This window comes from Struthio camelus, chromosome 21, assembly GCF_040807025.1.
Source record: "Struthio camelus isolate bStrCam1 chromosome 21, bStrCam1.hap1, whole genome shotgun sequence".
Lineage (NCBI taxonomy): Eukaryota > Metazoa > Chordata > Aves > Struthioniformes > Struthionidae > Struthio > Struthio camelus.
In genome coordinates, this window is record NC_090962.1 from 11,370,907 (window position 1) to 11,385,038 (window position 14,132).

Genomic DNA, 14,132 nt, shown 5'->3' on the forward strand with positions numbered 1-14,132 from the left:
CCAACCTGACAGCCTTCTCTGATGGGACAACTGGCTGGCTAGCTGAGGGCAGAGCAGTGGATGTTGTCCAGCTGGACTTCAGCAAGGCTTTTGATGCTGTCTCCCACAACATCCTCCTAGCTAAGCTCAGGACGTGCAGAACGGATGAGTGGCTGGTGAGGTGGACTGAGAGCTGGCTGAATGGCAAAGCTCAGAGGGCTGTCATCAATGGTGCAGAGTCAAGTTGGAGGCCTGTAGCTAGTGGTGTCCCCCAGGGGTCAATACTGCACCCAGTATGGTTTAACTTGCACATCAGTGACTTGGATGTAGGGACAGAGTGCACCCTCAGCAAGTTGGCTGATGATACTAAACTGGGAGGAGTGGCTGACACAGCAGAAGGCTGTGCTTCCATTCAGAGGGACCTGGACATGCTGGAGAGATGGGTGGAGAGGAACCTCATGAAATGCAAGAAAGGCAAGTGCAGAGTCCTGCAGCTAGGGAGGAAACACCCCATGGTCCAGTAGAGGCTGGGGGCTGACCTGCTGGAAGGTAGCTCTGCGGAGAAGGGCCTGGGGAAGTCCTGCTGGCAGGCTGCTGCTGGCAAGCAGTGACTGAAGACAGCTCGATGGAGACTTATGTTGTGCTAAAAGCTGACCTGGAGGAGAAGGCCATTTGTTGCCCTCCGGAGTTTTACCTTCTGCTATACCAGACCATGCCGAATGCCAATATATTTGCATAGGAATAGATTTGCATTTAGCATGGGGAGCAAGAACCCCTGCGGAAGATGTGGCGATGAGTCAGGGGACTGACAGAGTAGGTGAGAGCAGTGCCAGAGCGTGCTCTCTGCGCGCTGACCGAATTCCTGTCAAGGCCAGACGTGCGTGTTCCATTTTGTCAACACTGTCTAGCTGCTTCCCGGCCGGTAGCTCCTCAAAGTTAGCACAGCTGAGATAAGGAAATAGTTGTAGTCGATAAGAGGGGGCCTTTGGGTACGAGGTGAGTCCCGCCTGGGTGTCCGAGCCGTACATCCAGCAACGTCCCATGAGCAACCCCTCCGTGTGGTCCACAGGGCTCCCTGTGCAGTTTGGAGTGCAAATCCTTTATTAAATCTATCCTGTTTAACCCCTCGCGACCCTTGAGTGTTTGTCTGCGCTGGTATCCGACCCTCCCTTTCCTGCCTTGCGGACACCTTTGGTGTAGTCGGCAGGATACTGCTGTGTCCAGCGACTTGGGCCGTTTGAAAGTGCTCCTGAAGCTGCTAAGGACGCTCGCCAGCTGACCCCGGAGGTTGCAAATGCAACCGCGGCTCAAGCTGAGAAGCTGGAGCACCCATGTGCCTACTGCAACCATGGATCGAGCTGAGAAGCTCGAGCACCAATGTGCTGCTTGTGGCTGCCTGCATTGCACATTGCCGGCAGTGACAGAGGGGGCGGCGAGATGTCTGTCCCCTGCTGGTGCGGGCACTGGTGCAAAAAGCAGATGGGGATCCAGAAACCTGGGGTGGCAATATGTGGGACCCTGACAAGGCCCACAGTTCAGAGTCAGACACAGAGCCTGAGAGGAAGGTAGCTGCCCGGCTGGTGGCAGAGCAGCAGCTTACCGGAGCAAATGCAGCCAACTGGCAAGGGCCCACAACTGTTTGCAATTGTAAAGCATGAGAGGTGCAGGATATGCAGGGTGCTACAGGTAGCAGCCCTGTGAAGGGTTCTTTGAGTGCCTGTTAAGGTTGTGGGGTGATGGGGCAGATGCCTTTTACTTTACTAGAGAGGAGCTTGATAGGCTGGGGGCTCTGCCCCAGGATCCTAGGCTGTGCAACACCCTCCATACCCCGCAGCAGCAAAACTGAAGCGTTTCCCCCTCCCTAACGGACTGGGTGCTGGGTGCAGCATGTTTAACTTGGCCGACTGCCACAGGCATTGATGGCTGGCTCAGCAATGGACTACTATTGCAGCAGGCATAAACTAGCTGTGACAGTTCGGAATGTTGTCTGGCATTTATTCCGCCGAGTTGACTGGATTGGATCCCCATGAGCAAAACCTTAGGTCCAAAGTCAGGTGCTGTGAAACAACCTTTTGAAGCGATGGTGCTCCCTGTTTTGGGGGGTGAGGGACGGGGGCCGGTGACCGTGGGGGAAGTGGCAGTGCCGCTGTCTCTGCTAGCAGCGGTGTCCTCTGTGAGCAGAGATGGGAAGTCAGGAAAGAGGCAGGTAAACATGAAACAGAGACAGGGCGAGTTGCGGCACTATGTTCCGAGACCTGCTGCAAGCCGGCATACCGTGGTGGGAGGTGGACGGCGAGCGGAGGTGGACAAAGCTGCTCGAGCAGTAGCTGCAGCTTCAGCCAGAGCAGCATGCACAGCCCTCGAGGGTGGGGGAGCACAGCGGGCAGCCTGGAGAGGGCGGCGGGGACCAGCAGCACCCACTGCCCGGCCAGCAGTGTGCACGGAGGGGGATCTGCCAGTGGCACAAATGGGGCCAGGCAGCATTGCACCCGCTTAGCTCCACAGCAGTTGCGGACCCAAAAGGGGTATATCCGCAGAGGACAAAAGCCTGGGGAGGTGTGGCAAGTTGATTATATTGGACCCTTCTTGGAAAGCCAGCAGCATAGATATGTCCTGACCACTGGAGAAACCTGCTCTGGTCTCTTGTACACCCACTCTTGCTCTGCAGCTACCCAGCCTCACACCATTAAAGTGTTAGAAGATGTGATTGGGTTACGTGGCTGCTGGTGGAAATCCAAAGGGATCGGGGCACTCCTTTAACAGGGAACGGCATTCAAAATTGGGCTGGAGAGCAAGGACTAGCCTGGACCTATCACATACCCCACCACCCGCAAGGGGCGAATGAACAGACTGCTCAGAGAGCAACTGTGCCAGCTGTCCCCTCCTGGTACCCTCAGGGCTTGGAGTAAAAACATTTGTCAGGCAGCTGCCTGCCTCAGGGACCGCCCACCCCATGGCTCTACCCGATATGCTCAAATGTGCCAAGGGGGCCACAGGTGCTTAGAGTGCACCGGCTGCGCCCCCAAGCCTACCACCCCATGCGGGCCATGCCTGGGAGTTCAGGGTTGGCTCTGCGATTGCCACGCAAAGAAATAACCCTGGAACCAGACAGCTGTCACCTTGTGAGCATGGGGATGGCGGTCGCCATACATGAAGGGTAGTATGGTTGCTTGGTGCCCTGCAATAGTGTAGCTGTCCAGGGGGGTGGATATCATTGCAGGGGGTCATTGCCTTGAATTGGCTTGAGGTGGTGAAGGTTGCGATCCGTTACACTGGATCCTAAGCCCTGTGATGTACACAGGGAGACCAAATAGCCCAACGGATGTATGAGCGGATAGAGGTCCTCACAATCCCGGAAGGAGATTCCTTGCAGCCCACCCAGCAGCCAGGTGGTTTGGGGTCTACAGGGTGTGCTGTGTGGGTGCCTGATCTGACTAAACCCGGACAGTCGGGAGGGGAAATCATTGCATCAAACCCAACGTCTACAAGCTAATGAGCCTACTCCAAGTACTGCATGACGGAAAGTGCAAAGAATCAGCGTGGGTCGACCCCTGGCAGTGACTGTCGTCATGGCTGTCAAATTTTGCACTATGGGGAAAGCGCATTGTACTCCTGGCCTATATGTTATAATGTACTCTATAGATGTAGTACAACGTAGCTGCTTGTACTCCTCAGCTGTTAATTAAGGTAATGAGTGAAAGGCAGGTACGCACCTTGTCCACAGTTCCCAGGGCTCCCCACGCAGTTTGGAGGGTAAATTCTTTCTTAAATCTATGCTGCTTAACCCCTCGTGAACCTTGACTGTCTCTCTACGCCAGTATCCGACCCTCCCTTTCCCACCTTGCAGTCACACCATGGGATTCGAGGGTAAATTCTTTCTTAAATCTATGCTGCTTAACCCCTCGTGAACCTTGACTGTCTCTCTACGCCAGTATCCGACCCTCCCTTTCCCACCTTGCAGTCACACCATGGGATTCTTCCAGGCAGGTCCCTGGAGAGGCCCAAGTCTGCTCTCCTCAAGTGCAGGGTTGTGATCCTGCTTTTTTGCCCTGCTCCCTCCTCTCAGTATCCTGAACCCCATCCACCATCTCATGGTCACTGCAGCCAAGGTTGCCCTTGACCTTCCCATCCCCAACGAGCCCTTCACTGTTGGTAAGTGCAAGGTCAAGCAGAGCCGCTCTCCCCAGGGGCTCCTTTCTCAACTTGTATCAGGAGGTTGTCATTGATGCTCTCCAGGGACGGCCTGGGCTTGCTTGTGCCCTGCGGTGCCGTCCCTCCAGCAGCTATTGGGTTGGGAATGAGGGCGGGAAGAGTATAATCTCCTTTTTCAGACCAGTTGCTGTGGCTGAAAGTCAAACAAGAGAAAGGCATGAGGAAACCACGTTCCTGAGGAAAGGATGGATCCAATTTAAAGGGGTCTTCATCTCCAAACAAGAGAAGCCCGGTTTCCCTTGCTGAGGATGGCCATTCCCCCTATGCTGAAGAGTGACCGCTATTAGCAGAGCACCAGCAGACAATGCCACGCCTGGGTATGCAGCATAGCCAGCCTGTGAATGGGACTGTGTAGCTGCAAAAGATAAGATTGTGAGTAGCAGCAAAAGGAAGCTTTTGACACTGGCTCTCCTAACATCCTCAGAAGCAAACTGATGAAGTACAGGCTAGCTGAGCAGACAGTGAGGTGGACTGAAAACTGGCTGAGCAGCCAAGCTCAGAAGGTTGTCATCAGTAGCACAGCGTCTTAGCTGGAGGCCAGTGACTAGCGGTGCACCCCAACACTGGCTCCAATGCAGTTTAACTTACTCATCAATGACCTGGATGAGGGGACAGAGTGGCTGATGGTCCCAAAGTGGCAGGAGTGGCCATGCTGCTGCTGTGAACCATCCTGCAGTTGCTGCCAGCTCAGTCCTGAGATTCTGCATGTTAGAGCATTTCTCCGGAATGCCTCCTTCTTTCCTGCGCAGCTTCTTGGGTGAGGAGGGTGGTGTGCAGTGAGAGAAAAGAAGTGTCTGTGTGTGTGTGTGTGTGTGTGTGTAGGTGTGTGCATGTAGAGGAAGGACATTGTTCCCGGTTGTTCTCTCTCCTGCTGTCCATCAAAGGACAAGCTGGAACTCTTAGTCATGTAGACAAATAGACACAGAATTTGTTTTTTTAAGTTATCTCCTCTTAAAGTGGCATTTGCCAGGCCGGAAGGCAAGTTGTGCTGCCTGGGCTTTTGGGATCCAAAGTAGGGCCAGGTTTGTGGTAAACAGAGTTTCTCTGTTGTAGGTCCCACCTGTGACCTCTACCCTTTGGGGCACTTGCGTCCTTGTGCAAGTGACGGTGCCCCTGAGCCAGTGCCCTGTCTTCAGTAGTGACCTGTAGCAGATGCTCAGGGAAGGTGTGAGAGAAGCAAGGAAAGCCGAGAATGATGTTTTTTTTCCCCCTCTGACACACTGTCCTTATTTGCAGCACTTTACGGTTATAGGAGCTGGGCCATGAAGCTGTGTCTGAACCATCGCGGTACCCATTTGTTGGACCCCCTTGAACCCATGTCTATGTTTGCAACCCGCAAGCATTCAGATGCCCCATGTGACGCCTGTGAGGGAGGACTTGAAGGCCGCTGCTGGCGCTGATCCTTGCTGGCTTAGCAAAGAGCTCCCTTGGGCAGGGGGTGGTGGTGTGGGGGCAGCACCCTAAACCACCCAGGGCAGCTGCCCTCACTGCTGTAGGGATCCCACACCAGCAAGGTCTGGGGGTGGGATCCCTGCAGTCCCTCTGTGACACGCTCTGTGACACGGTCTGAGGTCACTGTGGCACATCCCGCCTCACAGTGACACCTCCCCTCTGCCCAGGGTGTGCCCAGCCCTCCCCACACTGCGCTGGAGTGTGAAGGAGGAGGAGGCAGCGGAGGAGGAGAGTGGAGGAGAAGTTTCCAGGCGGGAACTACAGGCACAACCATGCGGTTCCCGTTTGTGAAGCTGCCAGCGCTCAGGCTCCTCAGCCATGATGGTGAGGCCTTAGGGGCTCTTCCAGGAGCGCGATCGTGTAGAACACCAACTCCCAAACCAGCGTTGTGTGGGGAGGGCTGGTGGCTGCTATGGGTGCTTGCCTGAGTGCCCCGTGCGGATCAGGGATCGAGGTGGCCCCCAGGACTCCTGGGTGCAGGGCCTGGCTCTGCCCCTGCCCTCCTGGGGCCCCAGGCAGAAGTCCCAGCCACCGAGGGTCACTGCTTGCCTCGCAGGGCCACTGGCCACCCGCAGTCGTGGCTGGGCCAAGGAGCTGGAGGTGCTCAGGTGGCCGTGAGCAGCCTGTGGAAGCAGGCACCGAATACGGGGGAGCTGGGCCCTGTGGGGAGACCCCTGGGGATGCTCTTGGTGCCCAAGGCTGCTGTGGAGCACAGCACTGTCCTCTGGCCATGGGGAAATCCATGGCCACCTTTCCCCAGAGAGAGGGGCTGCCCTTGGAGACCAGCACCTGAAAGCGGGAGGCAAGGGGACTCCTGTCCGAAGAAGGCGGAGGGGTTGTGCACTGCTCTTGGGGCTTGGGAGACCGCCTGAAACGCCCGCGCTGGAAATCAGCCGCTTCCCTTTCACTTTCTGCCTGGCTTCTCTTCTGGGAGTCCAGTCACTGCTTGGAGCTGGGGCACACCCTCCCCCTGCAGATGTGAGATGGTGGCATGGCCTTGTCCAAAACCCTTCCGCTGTCTCTCTTTGAGCTCCAGCCCTCTCCTGTGCTCGCTCTGCGGCCAGAGGCAGCCAAAACCTGGCCTCTGCAGCCCGTCCTGCGTGTGCTTATTCTGCTGCATGCGTGATTACACCTGCATCTGTCACTGTCCTGGCTGGGAACGTGCCGAACGTGGTGAGCTGGCTGGCTCAGAGCCTGATGTGTGTTTCCCTTGCTTTTCAGAGGTCGTGAGAATCTGGGAGAGCGTGTCGGAGTACATGCTACAGCAGATTGTGCTGAACAAGGTGGGTTGTCATCCTGCTCATCTCAGCCCTGGGCCCCATGCACAGTGGCGCTGTGCGTCCCCTCCTTGGGAAGAAGAGAGAAGGTCCCCAAAGTGCACAAGGGTGTGACAGAGCAGCTCCTTTGTCCACTGGTCCAAAGGGTCCAGGGCAGCTGTGGGAGAAGAGAGGCTTCACCCCTTTCTGGGGCATTTGCAGTCCTCACTGCTGCAAAGGAAAGACCAGACACAAAGCCTGGGTCGCTCCGCAGGGCTGACTCCACTGCAGGCCACCCCTTGGCCCTTACGTAGCCGAGAAGGTCTCTTCCCTCAGGAACGTTTGTTCAGCTTTTACTTTGCATACCATTGAGAGGGTGCAGAGGAGGGAGAGGACAAAATCTGGCCTTCTCCCAAAGGCATCTTCTCCAAAGCTTTGCAAGTGCCCCTCCAGCCCCCTTGTTCCTCCAGAGGAACAAGGCACCATCTCCTGAGGAACAAGGCACCATCTTCTGGCCCTGCTGACTCCTCAGTCCATTTGCCCACCTGAAAGCACTTTGTTCCTTTTTTCTCGCTGGGTGCCAGGGCGTGGCCCTCGATGTGCTTGGCATTTTCTATGTCCTGAGGAAGCACTGCAGTGAGGTGAACAGGGAGGTGATTATCCCGCGCTTTCACCTGTCTCCGAGAGTTGCACAGACTCATGGGCTCAGCTATGTCAACAGAGACATTCCTGGTAAGGCAGCAGAGCAAAGCCGTTGCTTCCCCTTGGGACATGTCTGGGGTGGGAGCTGAACGCAATGCAGAACTGACGGAGAGGCATCGCAAATTCCTCCCAAAGGGCCTGAGAGCAACTTCACCTTGTCCCAGCCCAACTGTTGCCCACCACGTAGTGACCTCTCGAGAGGGCGTTGGGGTATTCTTTTGTTTACTAGCACTGCATGCACGTAGACTGTCTGCCCCTGTCCTGCTTTGGAGCTGCCTCCATACCAGTCACTCTTAGGCCATGTTGGATGACTGCAGTCTGACGGAAATGTTTTGGAGCGGTTGTTTCTACCCCAGCTGAGAGGAAAGCAGTGCTGCCCCTGCAGACTGCACCAGAGCTTGTGCAGGCAAACGCCAGTGTTGCTGCTGGCTCTCACAGCCTCCTGCCAGTTCCAAGGGGGTGTAAGTCAGCTGTAAGGCGCCTTGCACCCGAGCTGGGAGCAAGAGTGTGTGCAAAGCCCCTCCCTGGCCAGATTTCCCTGGGCCTTCTGCTCCCTGCTGCCATGGCTGTGGCTGTAGCTTGACTTGGTTGATGGCTGTGTGCCACAGAGGCCTTGCGTTGGAGTGTGCAGGGGTTGTGAGCGGGGTCAGCCAAAGCTGGCACATCTGACGGTCAGCTCCGTGGGGACAGGCTGGTGGTGGCCAGACTAACCCTGAGGGCTGCTGTGCAGTCTTCTACGCATGTAGCGTGGGCCCAGCAGCCTCCCCGTGGCCATGGGAGCTGGCCACGTCTCCCCTTGTCCCCAGCTGTATTTCAGCTGCTCCCTACCCAACTGGCTTCCTCTTTTGCTGTTTCCTAGATGATCTTGAAATTGTCCCCCTGGACTATGCTCTGCTGTCATCAGCGACGGCCCTTCCCGAGAAGCTAGTGAAGGAGTGCGTGAATGACATTGTGGTGCTGTTCAGCTGGGGCGCGGGACTCGGAGAGGATTACGACCTTGTTTTCAAGGGCATCGGTCTTCTGATGAGCCGAAACAAGAGCCTCACAATGAGATATTCCAAGGAGTTTCTCCTTGCCGTGGATGGCCCTGGAATTGTATTGAAATGTCTCCTCTCTGTAAGTTGAGATTTGTCTCCCGGGCTCCCGAGAGTCCTTCCAAGCTCCTCTCAGAGGACTCTCAAGGTGATGTCTCTCGACCTGCTGCGGAGCACTTGGGAGAGAGGTGACCTAGAGCAATGCAAGCTCCCTGTAGAGCTCCTTGCTCTTTGCCTTTGGTGCTCTCGGCAGCGTAGCAGAAGCTGGGAAGAGCTGTCTGCGGTGAAGCCCAAGCTCTTTGCAGCCTAGCATCCTGTTCCCAAAGGCCTGGGGAAAGAGGCTAGTTTCCTGCACAGCTGTGCAGCTTCTCTCCGTTGCAATGCAGGGCTCCTGTTTGTGAAAGACATCCCTGGGGCAGAGTTTCCTTGAGGCAGCCTCTCTCACCCTCAGAAAGCTTTGTGGCCTTTGTGAGTAATGCGATCCCTTCCTTGGCCTCACCTCCCGTGTCTCTGTCCTTTTTGCAGAACCCAAGCACACAATATTGGGTGTTATCAGGCAAAGACGCTGCTGCGTTTCCTGTGCGTCCTGGGGGGATCCGTGTGCTGCCAACGTGAGTATGTTTGCTTGTGTAGCCCGTGGCTGAGCAAGCGAGCAGCTTCTCAGCTCCTGCTTGGTGGTGCTGCATTGCCAGAGCTTGCCCGCTCGTGAGCTCGTTCAAGACTAGCTGGTCCAACGGAAGGGCTCCCAGCCAACTCCTTGCTTGCTCTTTCTTCTTTTGGCCTCGGAGAGGCTTCCCCTGAATTAACGTGGAAGAGTGCTGGGGTTTTACACTCGCAGCATAGACTGGACCGAGAGAGGAATGTCGGCATCCTTTCTCATCAAGCTTCACCTCCTCATTCCCTGTCTTTGGCAAGACATGGCAAAAAGCTGTGAAGTCAAGACTGTGTCTGCTTTTGGCTGTGTGTTGTCCTGGGCGTGGCCACAGCCTCTCTGCAGTGGTGGGTCCAAGACCTGACCTATGCAGGTCCCGTGTGGGGCATTGCCCTGTCTGTTGGGAGACTCCAGGGAAGGAAAGGTGTCCTAAAGGCCACCTTCTGGGAGCAAGGCGGAGAGGAAGAGGAGGGACTTCTTGGCCCAGTGGGAGGCTGTGTCTAGCAGGGCTCTGCAGAGCTCGGTCCTGGCACAGTGTCCTGCGCACTGCTGAGCAGCACATCCCCTGACGACCCAAGGGTACAGAGCGGCCTCTTTACAAGCACTACAGCGTGAATCTGGGAGGGTGTGCCAGCGAGCTGGAGGGCAAGATGTGAATTCACACATGGATGGATCTGGGCACACTGGAGCAAAGGAGAGTACTCTGCTCTCCGTGGGCTCTGTGGAGGCGAGAGGAGAGAGCGTCAGAAGTGGCAGCCAGGAGGACTTGTGTTAGCATACCCTTGCTCCTGGGAAGGCGAGCAAAGCATTGGGACCAGCCCCTGGCAACTGCTCGGCCTGTCGAGGCAGGAGCTCTTGGCTGTGTCATGTGCTTGCCTGAAATGGGCCTCCACGGTGTTGAAGCGTCTGCACCTTCTGCTCTGGAAATGTAGAGACCGTGCAGGACTCTCATCCCTCTCTGAGCCTGCATGCTCCGCGCAAGCGGCAAAGGCCACGTGGAGTCCTTTCTCACAGCTGGGGTCTTCTTGTTTCTAGGTTTGAGATTAAGCCAGGGCCTGGGGGAAAAGCCAAAGAGCCTGGCCCCGAGGGATCCAAGCAGAGAGAAGGTAAAGGACCGTGCAGCTCCCAAGGCAGGACCGAGCAGGTCTGCACACCCTCTTGCCGGAGCGTTCCCAAGCATGCTGTTCTGACGAGGTTTCTTGGTGCACAGTTACAGGGAGTGCTCCGCAGCAGCCTGACCACCGTCGAAAGAGGCGTTCTCCAGGCCAGGCCAAAGGGGCCAAGGAAGGAAAAGGGCAGCAGGGCAGCAGAAAGAAGCCTCTTGACAAGTGAGGCTCTTGGGGAAGTGGAGGAGGGCAACGGGAGGGTCCCGTCCTTGTGGGAGGCAGAGGTTTCCGTTGCACACGCTGTCTGCATTAGCTCTGAAGGGCTCTTAACGCCTCTCCCAAAGGCTGGTGTTTCCTGGCTGGACAGCAAGTGTACAGCAGGTCCTTGTGCGACTTTGTTGTCAGCTCCATGTTCTTGTTCATCTTCTTCCCAGGGAAGATTTTAGCCCCCTCTTATCCAGCATGAGAGGAAATCTGCAGTCGGCTACAGAGGACAAGCTGGGAGAAGACCTGGCTAGAGAGAGAAAGCAAGAAGGTAAAGTAGTGGAGGATTCCTGGCACAGGCTTGCAGGTTCCTCCTGCATCCTTACTGCCAGGGAATTAAAGGCAAAGTCACAAAGTGAAGCCTGGGACAGGAAACCATCCCTCCTGTGGCTCTGTTTGGTGCCAGCCGTTACCCTTCAGGGGCTCGTAATGGCAGCCTGGTGCTCCAAGCTGCAGCTGATCTGCTGAAGGACACTGCCCCACTGCACTCCATTCCCTCGCCTGTAGTGCCAAGGGCTCTTTCCTTCCAGCACTCTCAGAAAGGATGTGAGTCTTCCTAGGAAACAGGACTCCAAGGGAATCAGAATTACTGCCACAGACTGTTTCCTACCAGGACAGAGCAGCCCTGCAAGTGCTTCTTGCCTGAGCTGCCACAAAGAGGCTCTTGTGAAGAGCTGTCTCATGTCACACCTGCAGGGAGTCCTGCTGAGAAGCGCCTCCTTGCTCGAAGAAGGCTTTCGCCCATGAAGTTACCTGGATTGCAAGAAGACACCAGTATTGGTCAGCAAGGCCTGGGCATGCAGCCCCCCGAGAGGTGAGGCGTGTGGAGAATGGGGCTGGGGCAGTGCTGTGCTCTGGTCTTTCTGCCATTTCGATGTTTGCATTGAGTACATTGCCTGCATTAGCTCCGAAACGCTCTTCACGTGTGTCCCACGGGTGGGCACTGTCTTGCTGGAGGGCAAGTGGGCGGCAAGGCTTTTTGAGATGCTCGTGTCATCTTCTTTTTTGGTGGTGTTCTTGTTTCCAGATGTGAACTTGCACGAGCACACTTGGCCACTGAGGCCCCCTTCAAGGCTCTCCAGCAACAACAGCTCAAAGGAGGCATGCCGAAGGAGAGTGAGAAAGGAGGTATAGTAATGGATGAGTCCTGAGACAGGCTTGTAGGTTTCCCCTGGGTTCTTATTGCCAGGGAATTAAAGGCAAAGTTACTCTGTGATGCTTGGGATAGGAAAGTGCCCCTCCTGTGGCGCTGCTTGCTGCCTGTCCTTGGGAAAGCCAAGGGCTCTTTCCTTCCAGCACTCTCAGAAAGGATGTGAGTCTTGCGGGGAAACAGGACTCCAAGGGAATCAGAATTACTGCCACAGACTGTTTCCTACCAGGACGGAGCAGCTCTGCAAGTGCTTCTTGCCTGAGCTGCCTCAAAGAGGCTCTTCTGAAGAGTTGTCTCATGTCACACCTGCAGGGAGTCCTGCTGAGAAGCACCTCCTAGCTCAAAGGAGGCTTTTGCCCGTGAAGTTACCTGGGCTCAGAACGGACACCAGCGTGGCTCAGCAAGGCCTGGGCATGCAGCCCCCCGAGAGGTGAGGCGTGTGGGGAATGGGGCTGGGGCAGCGCTGTGCTCTGCTCCTTGTGGCAGTGAGATGTATCAAAGCTCACACACCCACATCTGCTGCAGAACCACCTGCTGCTGCAGAACCACCTTCTGCCCAGCTTGAGAGCACAGGGGGCAGAGCACACTCATGCTGTGCTGCTACAGACTCTGCCTGCTCTGTAATCTTAGGGTGCTACCAGCAACTGAGGGGAGAGCCTCAAAAAAAGATAAGAGCAAAACAGCTCAGCAAGGCAGCCACAAAGCGGAAAGCCCTGTTTGCAAAGGGTATCGCACCACAGGGCAGGTACGTGATCTGGCTCCATGTCACCACTGTGTCCTAGGGCACTGTGGAAATGTGGCGCCCTGTGGATACAGCTTCCCCCAAGAGCCCTTGCTAGGTGTTGACCTGCACATTCCGTGGCTTCTTGTGGATCTTGCTGCAGAAGACACAAGTTACTCTTGAGTCCCTCCTCACACCACTGTCTCCGGGCTGCTGCCCCTGGAAAGGGGAAAAGTTAGGCTTTCCCGGGAGAGAAAAGAGACTGGTGCTTTCTAGGGCCTTGGTCATAGCAGGAGGGCTTTTCAGGGCTGGCATTAGGCCCAGGCTATTGCTGTGAGCAAGGCTGAGGGCAAGGGGCAGGAAAACTGCCAGCGGCTGCAATTCCTGCTGCCTGCTTTGCCTGTCTCTGCCCTCCAGAAAGTCTGCCTCCTCTGCATGCAGCAGGAGGAACGACGCCTCCAGGCAGCATGGTGGGAAGAGCTGGAGAGGCAAGAAAGGGCCGAGTGGGCAGAGCACCAGGCCTGCCTCCCAGGCGTGGGGCAGGTGACTTGTCTTTGCAGCTCACCTGCTCATTCCCATGATGGGAGACTTTGTCAGTGAAAACTATGGGACCCAAAGAGCAATCTGCTGTGCTGCGGGCACATGGTCCTGACGCCTGCCTCGAGCTCCAGGACACCCCCCGGCCAGGGTGCCTGCCCTTTGAGGTGGGACACGAGCTCTGCTCATTTTTAACCGATGCCTCAGGGCACGCTGCCCACCCCCCGACATGAGAGGTAATGCCATCTTCCTGGGCTTCAGTGGCTGAAGGATGAAGCCTTTCTGGTTCCCGTGCTCGGGAAGAGCAGGCGAGGACTGAGTATGCTGAGAAAGGCTGCAGAGTGCCCGGGTGCCTTGCATGCTGTGCAGGGAGGGATACTTCCTTCAGTGGCACCTCAAGCTACTACACACACTTTTCTCCCTTGTGCAACAGAGGAGACACCGAGCTCCACTGGAAGGCATGGGGAAAGGAGCCAAAGCGTAAACCGGCACAGCTCTCCCTGCAGCAGTAAGTGTGCAGAGCCCCAGCGTGGACAGGCGCAGCTTAACGCCGGGGATCCAGGAGCGGGTCAAAGATCCCGGCCCAGAGCCATGGGGCTGCATAGGACATCCTCTGATTTCTCCTGGCCAGGGAATGCCCCACATTAGCCCTTGACTGCGAGTTCCCCTCCAGAGCCCCAAGCGACTGCTTTGGGCTTGGCCAGAGCTGAGGACTGGGGGTGCAGATGGGACTGTGGGGGTGCAGGGCTGGGCTGGGCTGGGCACAAAGGGTCTCAGCAGGGCTGAGAGTGACCTTGTCCCTGCCGCTGCAGTCACAAGTCCCTGCCAGCAAGGCAGAGCCACCGTCGGCTAGAGGTGGCTAAAGCCTGGTGGCAGGAGCCAAAGAACAGGGGAGAGCAAAACCCCTGCAAGGCTCACAGCGAGGAGCAGCTGCTCTGGTGCTTTTGTCTGAGCAGGTCTGGGGCTTTTCCTGCCTGCGTTGCCCTGCCTTCCCCGACCAGCAGCCCTGGGGACACCGGGGCTGTCACTGGCACCACCACCGCTGAGACAGGGCACGTTTGAGCTTG

At 56.5% G+C, this 14,132-nt stretch overlaps 2 protein-coding genes across 5 annotated transcripts in view; one reads left to right on the top strand and one right to left on the bottom strand.

Moving 5' to 3' along the window:
- The window catches only part of LOC138061813 (coiled-coil domain-containing protein 81-like), a 95,777-nt gene that overhangs the window by 59,118 nt on the left and 22,527 nt on the right, over positions 1–14,132 (bottom strand). The gene's annotated exons all lie outside the window — the stretch shown is intronic.
- LOC138061814 (coiled-coil domain-containing protein 81-like) overlaps positions 1–14,132 on the top strand; it is a 28,162-nt gene that overhangs the window by 13,835 nt on the left and 195 nt on the right. The window contains exons 4-12 of the mRNA XM_068915837.1: positions 6,865–6,926; positions 7,484–7,631; positions 8,461–8,717; positions 9,161–9,246; positions 10,323–10,393; positions 10,498–10,615; positions 10,828–10,928; positions 11,354–11,471; positions 13,499–13,573. Of these exons, the coding sequence (XP_068771938.1) occupies positions 6,900–6,926; positions 7,484–7,631; positions 8,461–8,717; positions 9,161–9,246; positions 10,323–10,393; positions 10,498–10,615; positions 10,828–10,928; positions 11,354–11,471; positions 13,499–13,573 (1,001 nt within the window). The 5' untranslated portion in view covers positions 6,865–6,899. The remainder of the gene's footprint in view (positions 1–6,864; positions 6,927–7,483; positions 7,632–8,460; positions 8,718–9,160; positions 9,247–10,322; positions 10,394–10,497; positions 10,616–10,827; positions 10,929–11,353; positions 11,472–13,498; positions 13,574–14,132) is intronic.